This window comes from Dioscorea cayenensis, chromosome 15, assembly GCF_009730915.1.
Source record: "Dioscorea cayenensis subsp. rotundata cultivar TDr96_F1 chromosome 15, TDr96_F1_v2_PseudoChromosome.rev07_lg8_w22 25.fasta, whole genome shotgun sequence".
Classification (NCBI taxonomy): domain Eukaryota; kingdom Viridiplantae; phylum Streptophyta; class Magnoliopsida; order Dioscoreales; family Dioscoreaceae; genus Dioscorea; species Dioscorea cayenensis.
In genome coordinates, this window is record NC_052485.1 from 2,549,446 (window position 1) to 2,565,289 (window position 15,844).

Consider the following 15,844-nt stretch of genomic DNA (forward strand, 5'->3'; position numbering starts at 1 on the left):
AGGTATAAAAGTCATGATCAAGACGCCAGCGATTGTGGAAGATAGAAACATGAGACAAAAAGGATGACATTATACACCATTACTAATAGTCTCAGAATGAGTCATGAAAATGAAACTTCAAATCTAACAAGTAAACAATTTTTTGTGAAGAAACAAACAAGTACATAGCCATATGTAAGGTGCAATTCAAAGGCAGCAAGATCACAATTTGAGCAAAAGCATGACTAACAGAAAGGATGAAACATAAAGAGCCAAGCAAAATGGTTTGAGCCAAAACCAACAAACTTAAAAAAGCGTGAACAGAAGACATAATTCCAGGACAAAACTATACAATTTTGAACAAAAGCAAACCACATGCAACAGCAAACAGGATAAGATCTTGGCCTACCAGATGCTTATAACAAAGAACAAAAAAAGAGTTCTAGCATTATAAACACATATTACAATCAAATGTACATAACTAAGAATTCAAGAGCTCTAATACTACCTTCTATCAGATATACAAAACTAAAAAGTCATGGACAAAGATCAATCTAACTATAAATAAGGAGTTCGCCCACTTTTATCTAAAAACAAAGCACCATTAATGCAAAAAAGGATCAGATTCTGGTCCCAAAAACTCACTTCATCGACTCAAAACAAAAGAAGGGAAAAATGTAGACGTAAAATTAACAACACTAATCCAAAAAAAGATGAGATCTTGTTCCAAAATAAAAACAAAGTACCTGGCCAAGCAACAGAGTATTGAGAAAAAAGCCAGCTGGAAGCTCATTACCATCAGCCTCACTCCCAATCGCATAAAGCGGCAGCTTTGACACTGAAAAACCAAAAAAAAAAAAAAAATCAGTTCCTTTCAAAATCCCCAAAAAGACAACAACTTTAGGCTTTAGGTAGTCAATCGATCTCTCTCACCAAGCAAGCAGCACTCGCCGAGGCAATTCCGGCCACACCCCAACTCCTGGCCGGCCTCCTCCTGGTAGTTCGACACCATCGTCGGCACCCTCTTAATTGTCAGCACACTCTCCATCTCTTCCTCAAAGCAAAGGCTTTCAACACCAAAAAAGGAACAGAACACTAGGAACTAAGAACAAGGAAAGCAGGCGTGAAGCAATGAGCCACCGCCGGCAAGGAACAAGAGATCAGAGGGGCTTCCACCAGCTGAAGGGAGAGCGCCACGGCCGCCGTGCGCGGCGGGGCAACGCTGGTTATCCAAGAGGAATCTCGGGTTCTCCACTTCTGTTTGGGTCTTCAGAAGGCGGTGAAGTCCCCGCCCTATAGCTCCAAGGCCACCCGTGGTTCCTCTCAACTCCACCTCTCTTCTCTTCTCCTTCTCTCTCTCTCTCTCTCTCTCTCTCTCTCTTTGCTTGCAGGGATGAAGCTCGGAAGAGAAGCAAGCGCTTGTTATATAGAGAGAGAGTCCTAATTTGACTCTAATTCTATGTGTTTTTGTTGTAATTTTATAATTACAATTAATTATTATTTTTTTACTTATATGCCCTTAAGGCAATCTTAATTTACACACACATTTATGTTATGCTTGTAATTATTTATTTATTTATTTATTGTTTGGAATGACATTTTGATGACCGCGGTTAGGTTCAAACCGTAGAACCAAACCGGAACCGTCACTATTGGAATCGAACAAGAACCGTAAAAAAAATTTCAGTTCTAAACCGGAACTTTAAACCGGAACCGAACCGTGATTAGGTCTAAATGTAGCATTGATTATTTAATATGGAATGAAAGTAAGTGACGTATATTTTAAGATAATTAGTGTTTGATAAATAATTAAATAAGTTGTATATTTATGTTTTTCATGAGTATTTATTTTGTGCTTTTTTTTAGTTTTAATTGTTTATGATATTACTTTATATCTGTCTCATAAAGATACACAGATTAATTGTTTTGAAAAAAATTAAACATAGAGTGAAAATGATTTAATAAGTATATATAACAACTTATGATTTATCTTTTAGTATTTGGTCGATTTATTTTACTAATACAAAATACATGAAGCTTTATAAAGTATACATTTTTTCAATGAGAGTGTTTTGTTAAAAAATAAATAAATAAATTCAAAATCATACAGTTCAAACCTCTATTATTTAGATTATTCTTGTGAATATAGTAACTTATGATTAATTATTTAAAAAAATCCATATAATAACATCATCCCTGTATATATATTAATATATAGATAAAATTTAAATTTAAATCAGATTTAAATCATTTAAATAAATAATTTTAAATTTAAATATTTACCTATGGAAAAAAACACACATGTTAAAAAAATCTACATTTTTATAATGCTATTAAAATTTTACTCCCTTCTAATTTATAATTAGTAATTTTAAAAAAATCGATAGTCTTAAAAACCTTCCCAATTTATAATTAATTTGAGGCTGTTAATGAATGAGTGATTAAATATCGAAAACAAGAAAAAGTTTAAAAAATTTAAAATGATGAAAATAAATATAAATCAACTAAATTGAAATTTACACTATTTTATATCCATGGGAAAGAGCAAACAGTGGCAAATGACAATCATGGACATCTTTACACAAAGAGAGATCAGAGATGTGAGTGTGGTCTTTTTCATATTGAATGAAAAATAAAAATAATAAAAATGGGGGTGAAGACTGTGAAGCTAGTCATGTGAGCTCACTGTGTCCGTGTGTGAGAAAAAAGATAAACGTGGTGGGTCTCACACCAAATAAAAAATAAATAAATTAATTAATAATAGCAAATTGCCTTGATAATATATTTTCTAGTGGTCCTTGGCAGGCCATGCATATGATGCTCCCTCTTCTACGTCCATGGAATCCTATGCATCAATGATCAAACCCCTTACTTCTAGGGGCCTCATCATTCCGCATTATCACTTATTCTTGTTTAAACCCTATCCACTAATTGAGATTTAGAGTCGAATGGTTGACGATAATTTGAAAATATTACCAGAAATTCAACAGTAATATAAATATATTACTGTATTTGATTACTGTAACAGCGTTAATGTTAATGATAATGTTAAATTATTAATAATAAAATATTACTAAATAAGTCAGTAATGATATTACCATTAAAGTAGTGTCCATCTAAATTATCAGGTTAAATGGTAATATAAGTATATAACATGATTTTTTTTTTTCAAATTTGCTCTCACCACTTTCAATCCAATTATTTCCTCACACCTTCTTTGCAATTTCAAAAAACACAATGTGAATATTTTAAAATTTTAATATTTGTATTATCATTAATTATTTTTTATGTGAAAATTTTATCTTATTTTAACTTTAAATTTCTTTAAAATTTTAGCTACAAGAGTATTTTGGGAAAATGTGCTAAATATTTTAATTTTTTTTATAACTTAATTATTTTTATCTAAAACTTTATTTTACTTTAAATTTAAATTTTCTTGAAATTTAGTTTGGGAATTTTGAAAATTTTAGAGCATTAGTATAGTCAACCAAACATAGTAATGAAAGATTACCAATAATACAAGTTCCCAACTAAACATAGTTATCATAAATTACCACAACATTTATAGGCATGTAGCATTCCCAACCTTATTACCATAGCAATATATTATTACTGTGAACCAACGACACTTTATAGTCATGAGATTTAATATCAAATAATTTGAATATGACATTGTATTTACCATAGCAATCTCATTATCGTGGCAATATATCATTACTGTGAACCAAACGACACTTTATAGTCATGAGATTTAATATCAAATAATTTGAATATGGCATTGCATGGGTAGACGCATGTTCAAATTCTCATGTATATTTTGATACTGTAATAATATTATTTATATATATATTTTTTAGGTTGTATTATTGTAAAGTACTATTTATTGTGCCATATTATGGGTCTCTTATGAGAAGAGTCAAATTTTTCACTGTTCTATGATTGTAGGATAAAAGAAGTTTATCATTGTAGGGTTATAGTTCATAATAAATCATTTTGGGTGCACATGACAAAGTTTTTATTGTTCCAGGTGTTAGCACACCACACAGGGTGAATCCTAAGGGGTTTGTTAAGATAATGTAATCAGTGCATCTTCATATATACTTATATGTTTCTTTGATAATGCTAGTCATCTTTGTCAAAATAATAATAATAATAATAATAAAATCATTTGAATATATTTACCAACCGAAGTTGCTCTCAATCAAAGAAGCCGGGATCACTCAAGTAAATAATTTTAAATTTTCAGATTTCATATTTGATTATATTACAGAAAATTTTCAGATTTCATACATGGTTTATTGACACAAGTTTTTTTTTATTTATATATATAATTTTGACAGATTTATTTGAGACAAATACGGGACATTTTTACCAAGAAGTAAAATATATAAATTTATGAGTCAAAAAAAAAAATCTTATTTAAAAAAATTAAGTTGTACCATCCTACTATTAAATATTTCAATACTAGTGTATTTTAAAATACAAAATTAATTTTTAATAATCTATGGCATATCATGTGCCATATCTTATAAATAGTCATGCCAATTCTTCTCGGGATTTGCCACATGGCACAAGAGAACAAATTAGATATCTAATATTTAATTAGAATATTAAAAACAAATATTTATTGATTTATAAGATTAAAATGAACAACATTATTCATTTGGGGAGACGATTAGCCACCCATGAGTTTATAATTAGATAAATTCTTTACATTGTTATATGACTTAATATCTTACTACTAGTCAACAACTCTAATAAAATCTGTTCAAAAATTTATTCACTTGTAATATAATTAGTTTGTATATTTATTTATTTATTATTTTTTTATCATTAATGCGAGATACACGAGCTTTATAAGAAATAGGCATCTCCCAACAATTATTAAAAAATATATTAAAAATAAATTAATTTATTTGTTAACATCGAAAAGTAGTATGTGTTGCATATCAATGATATCATCCTCTCTAAAAAGACTTATTTAAAATAAATATATCCGCCGGTTAAAACTATTTAAATTAGTTACATTAATAATAAATATATTATATAAATAACAGAAAAGATAAATCCCCAACAACCAATTTGACTCCAATTTATTCAATTATTACTGAATAAAATTAAACTGAAAAATTGGTGGGGTTACCGAGATATACTAGAATCTTGGACTTGGACTTATAAATTTCAATTTCTTATAAAGCTTGGGGGGTCTTAATTTTTGAGTGCGTATAAAGTGAAATAGACTTTGTTGTCCTGAGATAGCTACTTATGAAAGGTCCATTGTTGTGGACATAATAGTCAATAGATAGAAATAATGTAAATAATAAAATATATACAACTTTTGATGGTAGTTTTGAATTTTAATTATTTGGTTTTATTTTTTAACCATTAGTTTCTCCCCTGTTATTTTACCAATAACAAATTTCAAAATTAAAATTATTTACTTAAAAAACCAAAATGTCCAATAACTCATAACAATTCTTACTAGTATTTTCAATTAGATTTCACTAACTCCATAGAGATAAATATTTCTATATGATTAGCCATTTTAACCCTCAATTGATTACATGGTTGTTATCTCCAATTGATTTTTATATGACTAATATTATACTTTACATGTAAAACAATTTTTCTAGATGACGTGGCATTTACATAGCCCTCTCTCCTTTCTCTCTCTTATAATGGATGCCAGTTTACCCTTCCTAGTACATTCTTTATAATATAGATTGTAAATTTATTTTCACTTTTTGAGACACTATTATTATTTTTTCAATGAATATGTGATAAACACCTTTATTTAAAAGATTGTCAAAAAGACAAATAAATACGGAGATGCATCAATTACGGTGACTTATAAATATCCTAGAAAACTCCTCCTACCCTATAATCCTGGCTTACAATAATGGAGAGATGAAACCACTGTTTTTATCACAGAGTAACCATATATATATATATATATTTTTGTGTGTGTACCAGAGGCCCATATTGTGTCGGCCCTTAAGGGTAGCACGACATGGTTGAGACCCTGTTGCATGACAAAATAAAATTTCATTTGGGTAATGGCCCAAGGTTCATTTATAAAGCCCAAGATAAAAACAAAAGGCCCAAATCAGGGCAGGCCTCCAATATATACACACACATATATATATTCTAAATTAGAAAATTGGAATTCATGTCCGGGTTGAGTTGGGAACGATCCACATGAGACCGATTCATGAGTCACGGTTGAACCACTCGTCGCGTGCCAAATCCAATGGATAAACCGGCCGCCTTCTTCCTCGCGTCGCCGCCCTCGCTCCGGGACTGAGCTCTCAGCTCTCCTTCGGAGACGACGATGCTCTCTTCCCCATCTCTCTCTAGCTCCCCCAAACTCTCGCCTTCTTCTCTCCTCCCCTTCTCTTCCCTCCCTTTCCTCCATACCCATCGTCTCCCAAACCCTCCTTTCAAGTACCCTCTCTTCACTGTGATTCGTCTCCGGAGCTCTGGATTTTGGGCTCGGAACTCCGGTTCTAGTTCTGGTCCTTCCTCTAATGCTGACACTTCAGTAGTGGCAGCCGAGGCGGAGGTGGTTGCTGATGAGGATGACGAAGCGTCTCAACTCTTTGAGGTATTTGAATTTTTTTTTTTTTCCCGAAAGGTGAGACTTTGCTGTATGTTTAGAAGTCGTTTCGAATGGTTTTCAGAGGTTGAAGAATGCGGAGAGAGAACGAGTTGAGAAACTAGAGAAATTAGAAGAGAAAGCGAATTTGCAACTTGAAAGGCGGCTCATTTTGGCTTCTAGTTGGAGTAGAACGTTGTTGACTTTGCGAGGGAAGTTAAAAGGAACTGAATGGGATCCTGAAAACTCCCATAGGATTGATTATAGTGATTTCTTGAGGTTGTTGAACTCGAACAATGTGCATTTTATGGAGTACTCAAACTTCGGCCAAACCATCTCTGGTATACCATTTGTCACCGCCTTCATTTTCCTATTGTTTAAGGACACAAAGAAATGGCTTCTTATGCATGCATCTAGATAATAATGTTTTGCCAAGTCCTTAGCAGTCATTGAATTTTGTTGTGCAGTGATTTTGCCATATTACAAAGATGAGAACGCTGCACAGGCTAATGGTAACTCAAACAAGGAAATTATATTTCGTCGGCATATTGTTAATCGAATGCCAATTGATGGGTGGACTGATGTTTGGCAGAAATTACATCAACAAATTATAAATGTTGATGTTTTTAATGTTGACACTGTTCCTGCAGAAGTCTACTCCACCATTGCAACTGCCGTCATCTGGTCTATGCGATTTGCTCTTTCTATTGGTATATACCTCTGGATTGATAGGATGGCAAGACCAATTTATGCCAAGTTAATACCCTGTGATTTGGGTGCTCCAACAAAACAGGCAAGGTTGCCGCTTAAGCGCAATGCACTAGGATCTTTAGGCAAAAGCCGGTGAGCCCCATGCACATCCTTTTCTTGAATTGCCCACATAATGTCTTGAAGTTTGAGCATAAAAGTTAAAAAAAAATGCTATATATTGTTGGGAAGTTCAAGTTCTAAGATTTTCTACATCTTCTTTTGATCATGCAACTTTATGTGCTCATCATGCGGTTCATCTACATTTGATGTAGAATGGAATGTCTTTGATGCATCAATTCAGTTTCTATCACTAGCCTTTCTTTGGCTTTTGAATCTTAATGCTGCTACTACCTTTGCTTTAGTCTTATGTTCTATATTAGGTGAATGATTGTAAAGGTTGGTTGAGCTTGAGAATGAATTTTGTTGATGATGTTTGAAATCATTTTTACTAGGTTAAACCATAGGTGACATGCCACACTTCCTATATTTACTTCTTTTCAGGGCAAAATTCATATCAGCTGAAGAAACTACAGGTGTCACATTTGAAGATTTTGCTGGGCAAGAGTACATCAAGAAGGAATTGCAGGAGATTGTTCGAATCCTTAAAAATGAGGAAGAATTTCAAGATAAAGGAATTTACTGCCCCAAAGGGGTGCTTCTTCATGGACCACCTGGCACTGGAAAAACCCTGTTGGCTAAAGCAATTGCTGGTGAAGCAGGGCTTCCTTTCTTTGCTGCAAATGGCACGGATTTTGTTGAGGTAATATCTGAGATATTCTGGATAAGCCTGACAATAATTTATAGTTAGCTTGGATGCCTTAGCAGCTAGCAACATCAATCATCTAAGAGAAATTTGTCTCCCTCCACGTAACAATTATTTTAGTTTGCATTGTTTATCATTACCCTGAGCATAATGCTTCTTTAGCTCTTCAGTGCCTTATCTTGCCTGAAATAGTTCTGCACTCTTCTTATCTTGTTTTCTTCTTTTTGATGTCATGATAGAGTACATCCATTCTTTCTGAGGCGTGCTCATGTTTAAAAAAGTATCAGCTAGCTTATCTGGAAAAGATCTAGCGGCAGCTTCCAACCCTAACGTGTGACACTCTGATGGTTGTTCATCTTGTGCTTCCAAAAGAAGGATTTAGTCTAATCACCAATTTCTAGTGGCGCACAAAATTAAAATTGGCCCTTCTTTTCTTAATGAATGGTATCTTGGTATTCATTATGTGTTTCCTTTAGGATTTAATCTAAGTTGGGTTCTTTAAATCCTACCTTGATTTGTTTTACTGCTTTTCTTTAAAGATATTTAAATAACTCATGCACTCTGTTCATTTATGATAGTAGTCTTTTAGATTAGTGGTTGGTGTACCAAAACTTCTCTGTATCATGGCTGTTTTAGGATGATGTGCTTGCCCATAAAGGATGATTTGCTGTCTAGTTGCATTAAATGTATGATTCTGACCTTACTCCTACCTGTGTAAGTTGTTTGCTACAGAAATATCCTCATGTGAAAAGCAGATATCCTCATGCTGTCAATCTGTTGCCACTTAATGGCTTTTAAATCCAAGTATTTGCTGTTGCGAGATAAATTATTGCAATTGTGAATATTAGTTACATAATGATATCTATTCAAATCAAAATAAGCAGAACTAACTGCAGATAACTTTGACATCTATGTATTATGTAAGAATGTAGTGGAATTTAAGGTGCCCTCACTTCTCATGTATGATGTCTTTCTCTATCGAAGATCTTATCTACTTTGTAACTGGATCATTCAATTTGCAGATGTTTGTAGGTGTTGCAGCATCACGAGTCAAAGACCTGTTTGCAACTGCCAGATCATATGCGCCATCTATTATTTTTATTGATGAGATTGATGCAATTGGCAGCAAACGTGGTGGACCTGATATCGGCGGGGTGAGATTTGTTTCAGCCTGTGCCACGTATATGTGGCCATACTGCCCCATGACAAACTAGTACTCATGTTTTTTGCATTTTGTGTTTTTCGTGCATGCTTGCATTTAATTTACAATCTCCCTTGCATGAGCTTGTAATAATTTTTCTGTTAAATATCTCATTAGATTTATGCCATTTCCTGTATCATAGGTGTTCTTTTAATTTAGATGCTGTTATTTGGTTTTTATTTTATCAGGGTGGTGCTGAACGGGAGCAAGGTTTGCTTCAGATCTTAACTGAGATGGATGGGTTTAAACAATCCACATCACAGGTATGCACATTTTTTGTCCTTTTCTTTGTTAAGCAATCTAATGCGGGTTGATTGCTATTTTTATTCATGTTATGATTTTTCAGGTTTTAGTTATAGGTGCAACTAACCGCTTGGATATATTAGATCCAGCACTTTTGAGGAAGGGCCGCTTTGATAAAATTATCAGAGTTGGCTTGCCATCAAAAGATGGAAGGTTAGCAATATTGCAGGTAACCGCATGAAAGTCATGCTGTTTTTTTTGCTTTCTGATAAATATGCTGATGATTATTGGTGAAAATCTGATGGTTATCTCTGACATTCTTAGGTACATGCGAGGAACAAATATTTTCGTTCAGAAATGGAAAAGGATATCCTCCTACAAGAAATTGCCGAGCTCACAATGGATTTTACAGGAGCTGAACTGCAAAATATACTGTATTTATTCGCAGAAACTTTTCATATCTGATTATACTTTTTGATAGATGATTGACAGCTTCGGGATTGATGTCCAGGAATGAGGCTGGGATTTTGACCGCTAGAAAAGATCTGGACTTCATTGGACGGGAGGAACTACTGGAGGCCTTGAAAAGGGTGCACATAATAAAATAATTTAATATATCTGATTGGTTATTTTTATTAAAGAAATAATTTTTTCATAAACCATGTAACTTAAATTCTATTCTGTCAAATGATGCCAATTATCTGCTACTAACGCAGAATCTGTATGCTTGCAGCAAAAAGGTACTTTTGAGACGGGTCAAGAAGATAGTAAAGAAATGCCAGAGGAGTTAAAGCTTAGGTTAGCATACAGAGAAGCAGCTGTGGCTGTTCTTGCATGTTACTACCCAGATCCTCACCATCCATTTACTGATGTTAGTCAATGAACTATCCTTGCTTTTTGACAATTTTTTCCTATACCAAATCAAATTTGCTTTCAGTTTTTGTTAAAAAGTATTTTTTTGTACTAATTTATATTATCCTTTTGTAGACTGACATTCTTACAATTACTAGCAAGCCAAAGATGCGTTATGCTGAAGTTTCTGGGAGAGCTTTTGCTAGAAAATCAGATTATGTGAACTCTATAGTAAGAGCTTGTGCACGTAAGTTAAAAGTACCAAATTTGTTTATGCTACCAAAAGAATTTTGTGCTTTTAGTTGATAGGCAGACTTTTTCTTTAGTTTTCCAAACTTCCTTGGTAATCAGCATAGTGTTCTTTATATGCCTCTTTTAATTTTTGCCTAAAAACTAAATGGTGATGATAAAGAAGTAATCATGTGTTATGGCATGGGTAGCATGTATTGGTTAGATAATGTGTATTCAGCCTTTTTCAGTTTTGGGACCCCTTGTATTCAATATATGCTATAAAATGCTATTTACATTTTGGTTAAGCACTTAAGAGCTGTCTCCGAAGCCCAGAGTGAGATGAATCCAACTAATCATCCGGATAGGGCATTCAAGCTTAATCACTAATTAGATCAGTTCATACGCACAGAATAAATAGTTGTGGAGTCCAATGATATCTTGGGTTTGCTTTAATGGCGTCTTCGATCTCCTCATTTCTTGGAGATTGATATAATCCTTTTCATTTGTGCCCACTATTGCCAAAGAGATTTCATTTTTTATATGACAAGTTGCTCGCCCTTTATGTTTATTATGTTTGTCAGTGAACTTGGATCTGCTGCAATGGCAATTATTGTGCTACTTGACTTTTGGTATTCTTGCATACATATTATGGATGATTAGGGGTGTGTAAAACTTTTGGGCTTGAGATTTTTTTCCCTGGAGTTTCAATAGATCTTTAGTTTGGTTTTTTTAAGCAAGTTGAGCCATATGCCATGAAATATTGTGATTGTGTTTGGATACTAAAAGTTAATGAAAATTTTATTTTCAACTATTTAACCAAGACCTGCTACATTTGTATTTATTTTCCTTATGATGATGTAAATAGCTAGAGTAATTGAGGAGGAGATATTTGGGATCGACAACTTGTGTTGGATATCAGCGAAGGCCACATCAGATGCATCAACACGAGCAGAAGTTTTGATTCTCCATACGGGGATGACAGCATTCGGAAAAGCATATTATAGGAATCAGAGTGATCTTGTGCCTAATGTAGGTGGATGGATTTCTAGTCTTTCTTGGCTAGTCATCTAGGCACTTAATTCTGCTATATCCACCAATGTGTGTGTTAGTTGTATATCAGTCACATAATTAACTTGATTTTGTTTTGAAATTGCAGCTTGCAGCAAAATTGGAAGCTCTTAGAAGTGAATACATGCGCTTTGCCGTGGAGAAATGCTCATCCATATTGAGGGAATATCGTTCAGCAGTTGAGACAATCACAGGTACTATTATCTACCGTATACAGTTTGTTTGTTGGTCAATCTATTTTATGGGTTAAAATCATCACATGATAGCATGTAGACATTACAGATAAAATTGCTGAATTATGACATCACTTAGAATACTATTAAAAGGCACATGGTATTGATGGACTGCTTCTTTTGTCTGTTTTAGATGTTTTGCTTGAGAAAGGAGTGATTAACGCAGAAGAAATTTGGGATATATTCAAGAAGGCTCCTCGCATCGCACAGGTAGCTTTGTTTCTGTTTCCTAATTGATTAAATGGCCATAGGCTGCCGAATACTATGATTCTTGAATGCTAAACAAGAGTACCAATGATGACATTTGGGAATTTTACAAATTGTAGTCTACGGTTACTCTGCGGAACTTCTAATTTTGTTTTTCTTTTCTGAAGCCACATGTTTATCCAGTTGATGAGTATGGGGCGTTGATTTATGCTGGAAGATGGGGAATTCACGGGATCTCTCTCCCGGGTAGGGTCACCTTTGCACCAGGGAATGTGGGGTTTTCTACATTCGGTGCACCCAGACCTTTGCAGGTGTGTTTTAGTATGTTAGTGAAATTTAACCAGCGAAACTGATGGCTATTTCCACAACTAATTTTTTTGCTGGTTACTACCTTCAGACACAGATTATCAATGACAAGACTTGGAAGTTGATTGATGGTATCTGGGACAAAAGGATTCAAGAAATCAAAGATGAAGCTTCTGTGCAGATCGAAGAAGATGAGGGAAAGCCACAGCTTTTGATGGCAGATCACTTACTCTGAGAGTTTTATGCTGCACATGTATTAGTGGTTCTTTCAGGTAATAGATATTTTAAACATTCTCCATGATCTGGTGCATACATAAACAAGTTTAAATACTTGAAAGATCAAGTTATTGCCCCAAGTCAACTCTATTAGAGATAACTGATAGCTTCATAAATATTGCTTTATTAGTCCAATCTTCGCCCCTACCGATAGTTGCCCACTCCATAATTTGTTTCTATTTGTCTATTCTTCGACAGATACAAAAAGGGTTGTAGTTGTAAAGTGAAACAGTTGAGAGACACTGAAACAAAATGCAGGTGCTACTACGATTCCAAATTTTCTATTCTACAATGGACAATCAATTGTTCGACAGGCCAGAGTCTAGCTTGGAGTCTGAAATAAAACTACGAAACTGAAGATTCGAGAGATGTGCTGCCGGAACTCCCATTTGTGGCCATATGATATACAGTTATGACACCATACTTGATAAATGCCGTGGATAATCGAGAACTTCTCATCAAGAGCCATGCCGGACTTGCCTGAATAAATCTTTTGCTCGAGCCTGTAAACGTTGTGACTGAGCAGCATCACAATTTTCCTGTCGAAAATTTTGTACAAGTTCTATCATTCTGTAGCCCCTATATAATGTGAACAGATTTTGCCTACAAGCGGAGTTTGTAAAACCAGATTCTCCATCTTATAATGCCATTCTGAAATTGTTTATCAGACATAGTTTTTATTTGTTTTTGATGATAATGAATACCACTGAACATTCAGCAGTATAAATATTGAAGCAAGGACAAGCATGTTACAATAATTATACCATCAAAGAATTTCTATCCTCAATCTTTTTTCCTTTTGCTTCAAGTGGTCACAAGATACAAATGTACTAAAATCTCAAGGTCTTCGGCATGTTTAAACAACACGAAAAGAGCCGGCTATCTTTTTCAAATCCTTATAATGCCTTTTCCATTGAAGACCTGCACAGAAATAAATCAAAACATGTTAGCTCCTACATATTATTGTTAACAAAAGAAATGGAACAAGAATTAGTGTTATTTTTATTATTAAGTTACCATTTGCAGTGACATTGAACAGATATAATCTATTCCCAGCAGCAGTAGCTGTAATAAGAACATGAGGGGGCTCTAATTCAAATTGGTAATAAGTTCTTTCTGAATGCTCAGCTACTTCCATGCTCAAAACCTTGCCTTCTACATTTTCACCGATAACTTCCGGTCCGAATGCGTTGATCACCTTCTCAGGAGGTCCGATTTGTTCGATTGTCGCATCTCCTCCAAGATCTGTATTCAACAAATAAAAAAAAAAAAATAGCCATCTCATAAACATAATCAATTCGAATAATTGCAGTGTTCACTAAAACAAAGGTAATATTTTCACCAAATGTGAAGAATAATACATTTTGTTCAATGTCATATCCAAGTTTACTGGTTTTGAAGCAATAATATGTTTTTATATATATATAATACTATTTCTAAACATAATATCTTAATTACTGATAAGGCTACCCAATAACATAAGGATTGTTTCTAGATATTAAATACTGATAAAACTAAACTCTTGTAATATATTTAAAATAAAGAAATTCAGGCAAAAATTAATGTTCTAAGAGAAGTTGGAAAAAAAAAAAAGAAAAAAAAAATAAAGGTGTTTATAAGTTATACCTGCAAACCTGAGAACAGGAGCTACAATAACAAACAAACGGCCTTCTTGTGAGTTAGCAAATCTCAAATCAATCTCAGTTCCACCAAGATCTGCAATTGATACAGGCACCTAAAACACAAAGCTTTATTCAAACCAATCACTAATCCATCCATGAAAAATCCTGAATTTAAGCTTTAAAAAAAAAATCTTATTTACCTCTTCCCAACCTTGTGGAACTTTAAACAAGTATGGAATTATAGGACTCCATCCAACACCATGTCCTCCAGATTTATCATCTGGTCTTCTGTATGTCCTCCAACCTGTCTGAGCAATTACCCAAACTTAATGTTCACATAAATAAATATATAAATAAAATATTATGGAGATAAGGCAATTAAGAAAACCTTGTTCATCAGGTTCAGATAAGCCAGGAATCCTGCCAGCCAAAGGACCTTGTTTCACTACTGCTAAGACATCTTCAGGAGAACTAAACACTAGACCAGAAGCCAAACAGAGACCAGAACTCAGTGCCCACCTCCTACTTCCATAGTAATTATTAAGCTGCTGCTGCTGCTGCTGCTGCTGGTGGTGCTTCTCATTATCATAATTATCACTTGTGAGTTCTCTTTTGTGGGATTTTGCATGCATTTGTCTCTGGGGATATCTTATGGAGCAGCAGCAGGAGGACAAGAGGGTGGTGGCCATTCTCTTTCTTTCTTTCTTCACTGGTTTCCTTTCTTGGTTGGTGCTTTGTTTATTCATTTATTATGGTCTCTAAGTTACAGTCTAGATTTTAGTTTGCTAAGATGATGAGATTCTATCTTCTTGCTTGTCACTCTCCAGACCACAAATTATAATGCCAGCCAATTGCAGAGCCTACTACTACTACTATTATTATTATTATTATTATTATTATTATTATTATTACTGTTTTTTTTTTTAAAAAAAAACAAAAACATCTTTAAAAAATAATCAAGTATAAAGATGCACTAATTATAAATTAGTGACTTAATAATTATTTAAAAATTTACTAATTAACACGTAAAAATAATAACAGTTTACCGCATACATATAAAATAATATATTATAAACTATAACTTTATGACAGGGCACAAACTATTTTGGTATATATAGCCTCATATGATTGTGTCCTTTTATTAACTTAGCTTCCATTTAGTTTGAATTTTTTTTTTAATTTTTATTGTTTGGTTGGTATATAAAATTTTACCATAATAACCATAATATTTTTGCTAAATTAGCTCTTCACATCATCAAAATTTACATCAGTATGTTTCAAGTTTCCAATTCCTTCTATCATTGTTAAGAGATTCACTTTTGCATACTCGGTGATTAAAAGTGTGAGAATCCATTCGATCAGTAAATCAAATGATGTTCAGATCTTTATAATTTTTTTTTTTTTGGTGATAAAATGTATAAATTACATCTGAAAAATATATACATGAGTGAGTTAATATTTTAACGCAATTGTACTCTCATTCTGTATGAGATGAGGTTTGAAAAACACACGAACAAT

The 15,844-nt window shown here is 33.6% G+C and overlaps 2 protein-coding genes across 2 annotated transcripts; one reads left to right on the top strand and one right to left on the bottom strand.

The window, feature by feature from the left end:
- The first annotated feature begins 40 nt into the window (after positions 1-40).
- LOC120277564 (probable inactive ATP-dependent zinc metalloprotease FTSHI 4, chloroplastic) lies at positions 41-13,368 on the top strand. The gene is made up of 18 exons (XM_039284424.1): positions 41-160; positions 6,285-6,583; positions 6,660-6,915; positions 7,042-7,417; positions 7,826-8,084; positions 9,110-9,241; positions 9,477-9,551; positions 9,635-9,760; positions 9,856-9,965; positions 10,043-10,121; positions 10,265-10,402; positions 10,519-10,630; positions 11,480-11,643; positions 11,771-11,876; positions 12,049-12,125; positions 12,290-12,433; positions 12,520-12,700; positions 12,903-13,368. Exons 1-17 carry the CDS (start codon positions 64-66, stop codon positions 12,661-12,663), a joined length of 2,694 nt encoding a protein of 897 aa, XP_039140358.1. The 5' UTR covers positions 41-63; the 3' UTR covers positions 12,664-12,700; positions 12,903-13,368.
- LOC120277507 (psbP domain-containing protein 4, chloroplastic) lies at positions 12,960-15,072 on the bottom strand. Its single transcript, XM_039284370.1, has 5 exons — positions 14,715-15,072; positions 14,527-14,630; positions 14,331-14,439; positions 13,722-13,949; positions 12,960-13,625 (listed from the first exon to the last, which is right to left on the bottom strand). Exons 1-5 carry the CDS (start codon positions 15,070-15,072, stop codon positions 13,561-13,563), a joined length of 864 nt encoding a protein of 287 aa, XP_039140304.1. The 3' UTR covers positions 12,960-13,560.
- Between the last annotated feature and the right edge of the window lie 772 nt (positions 15,073-15,844).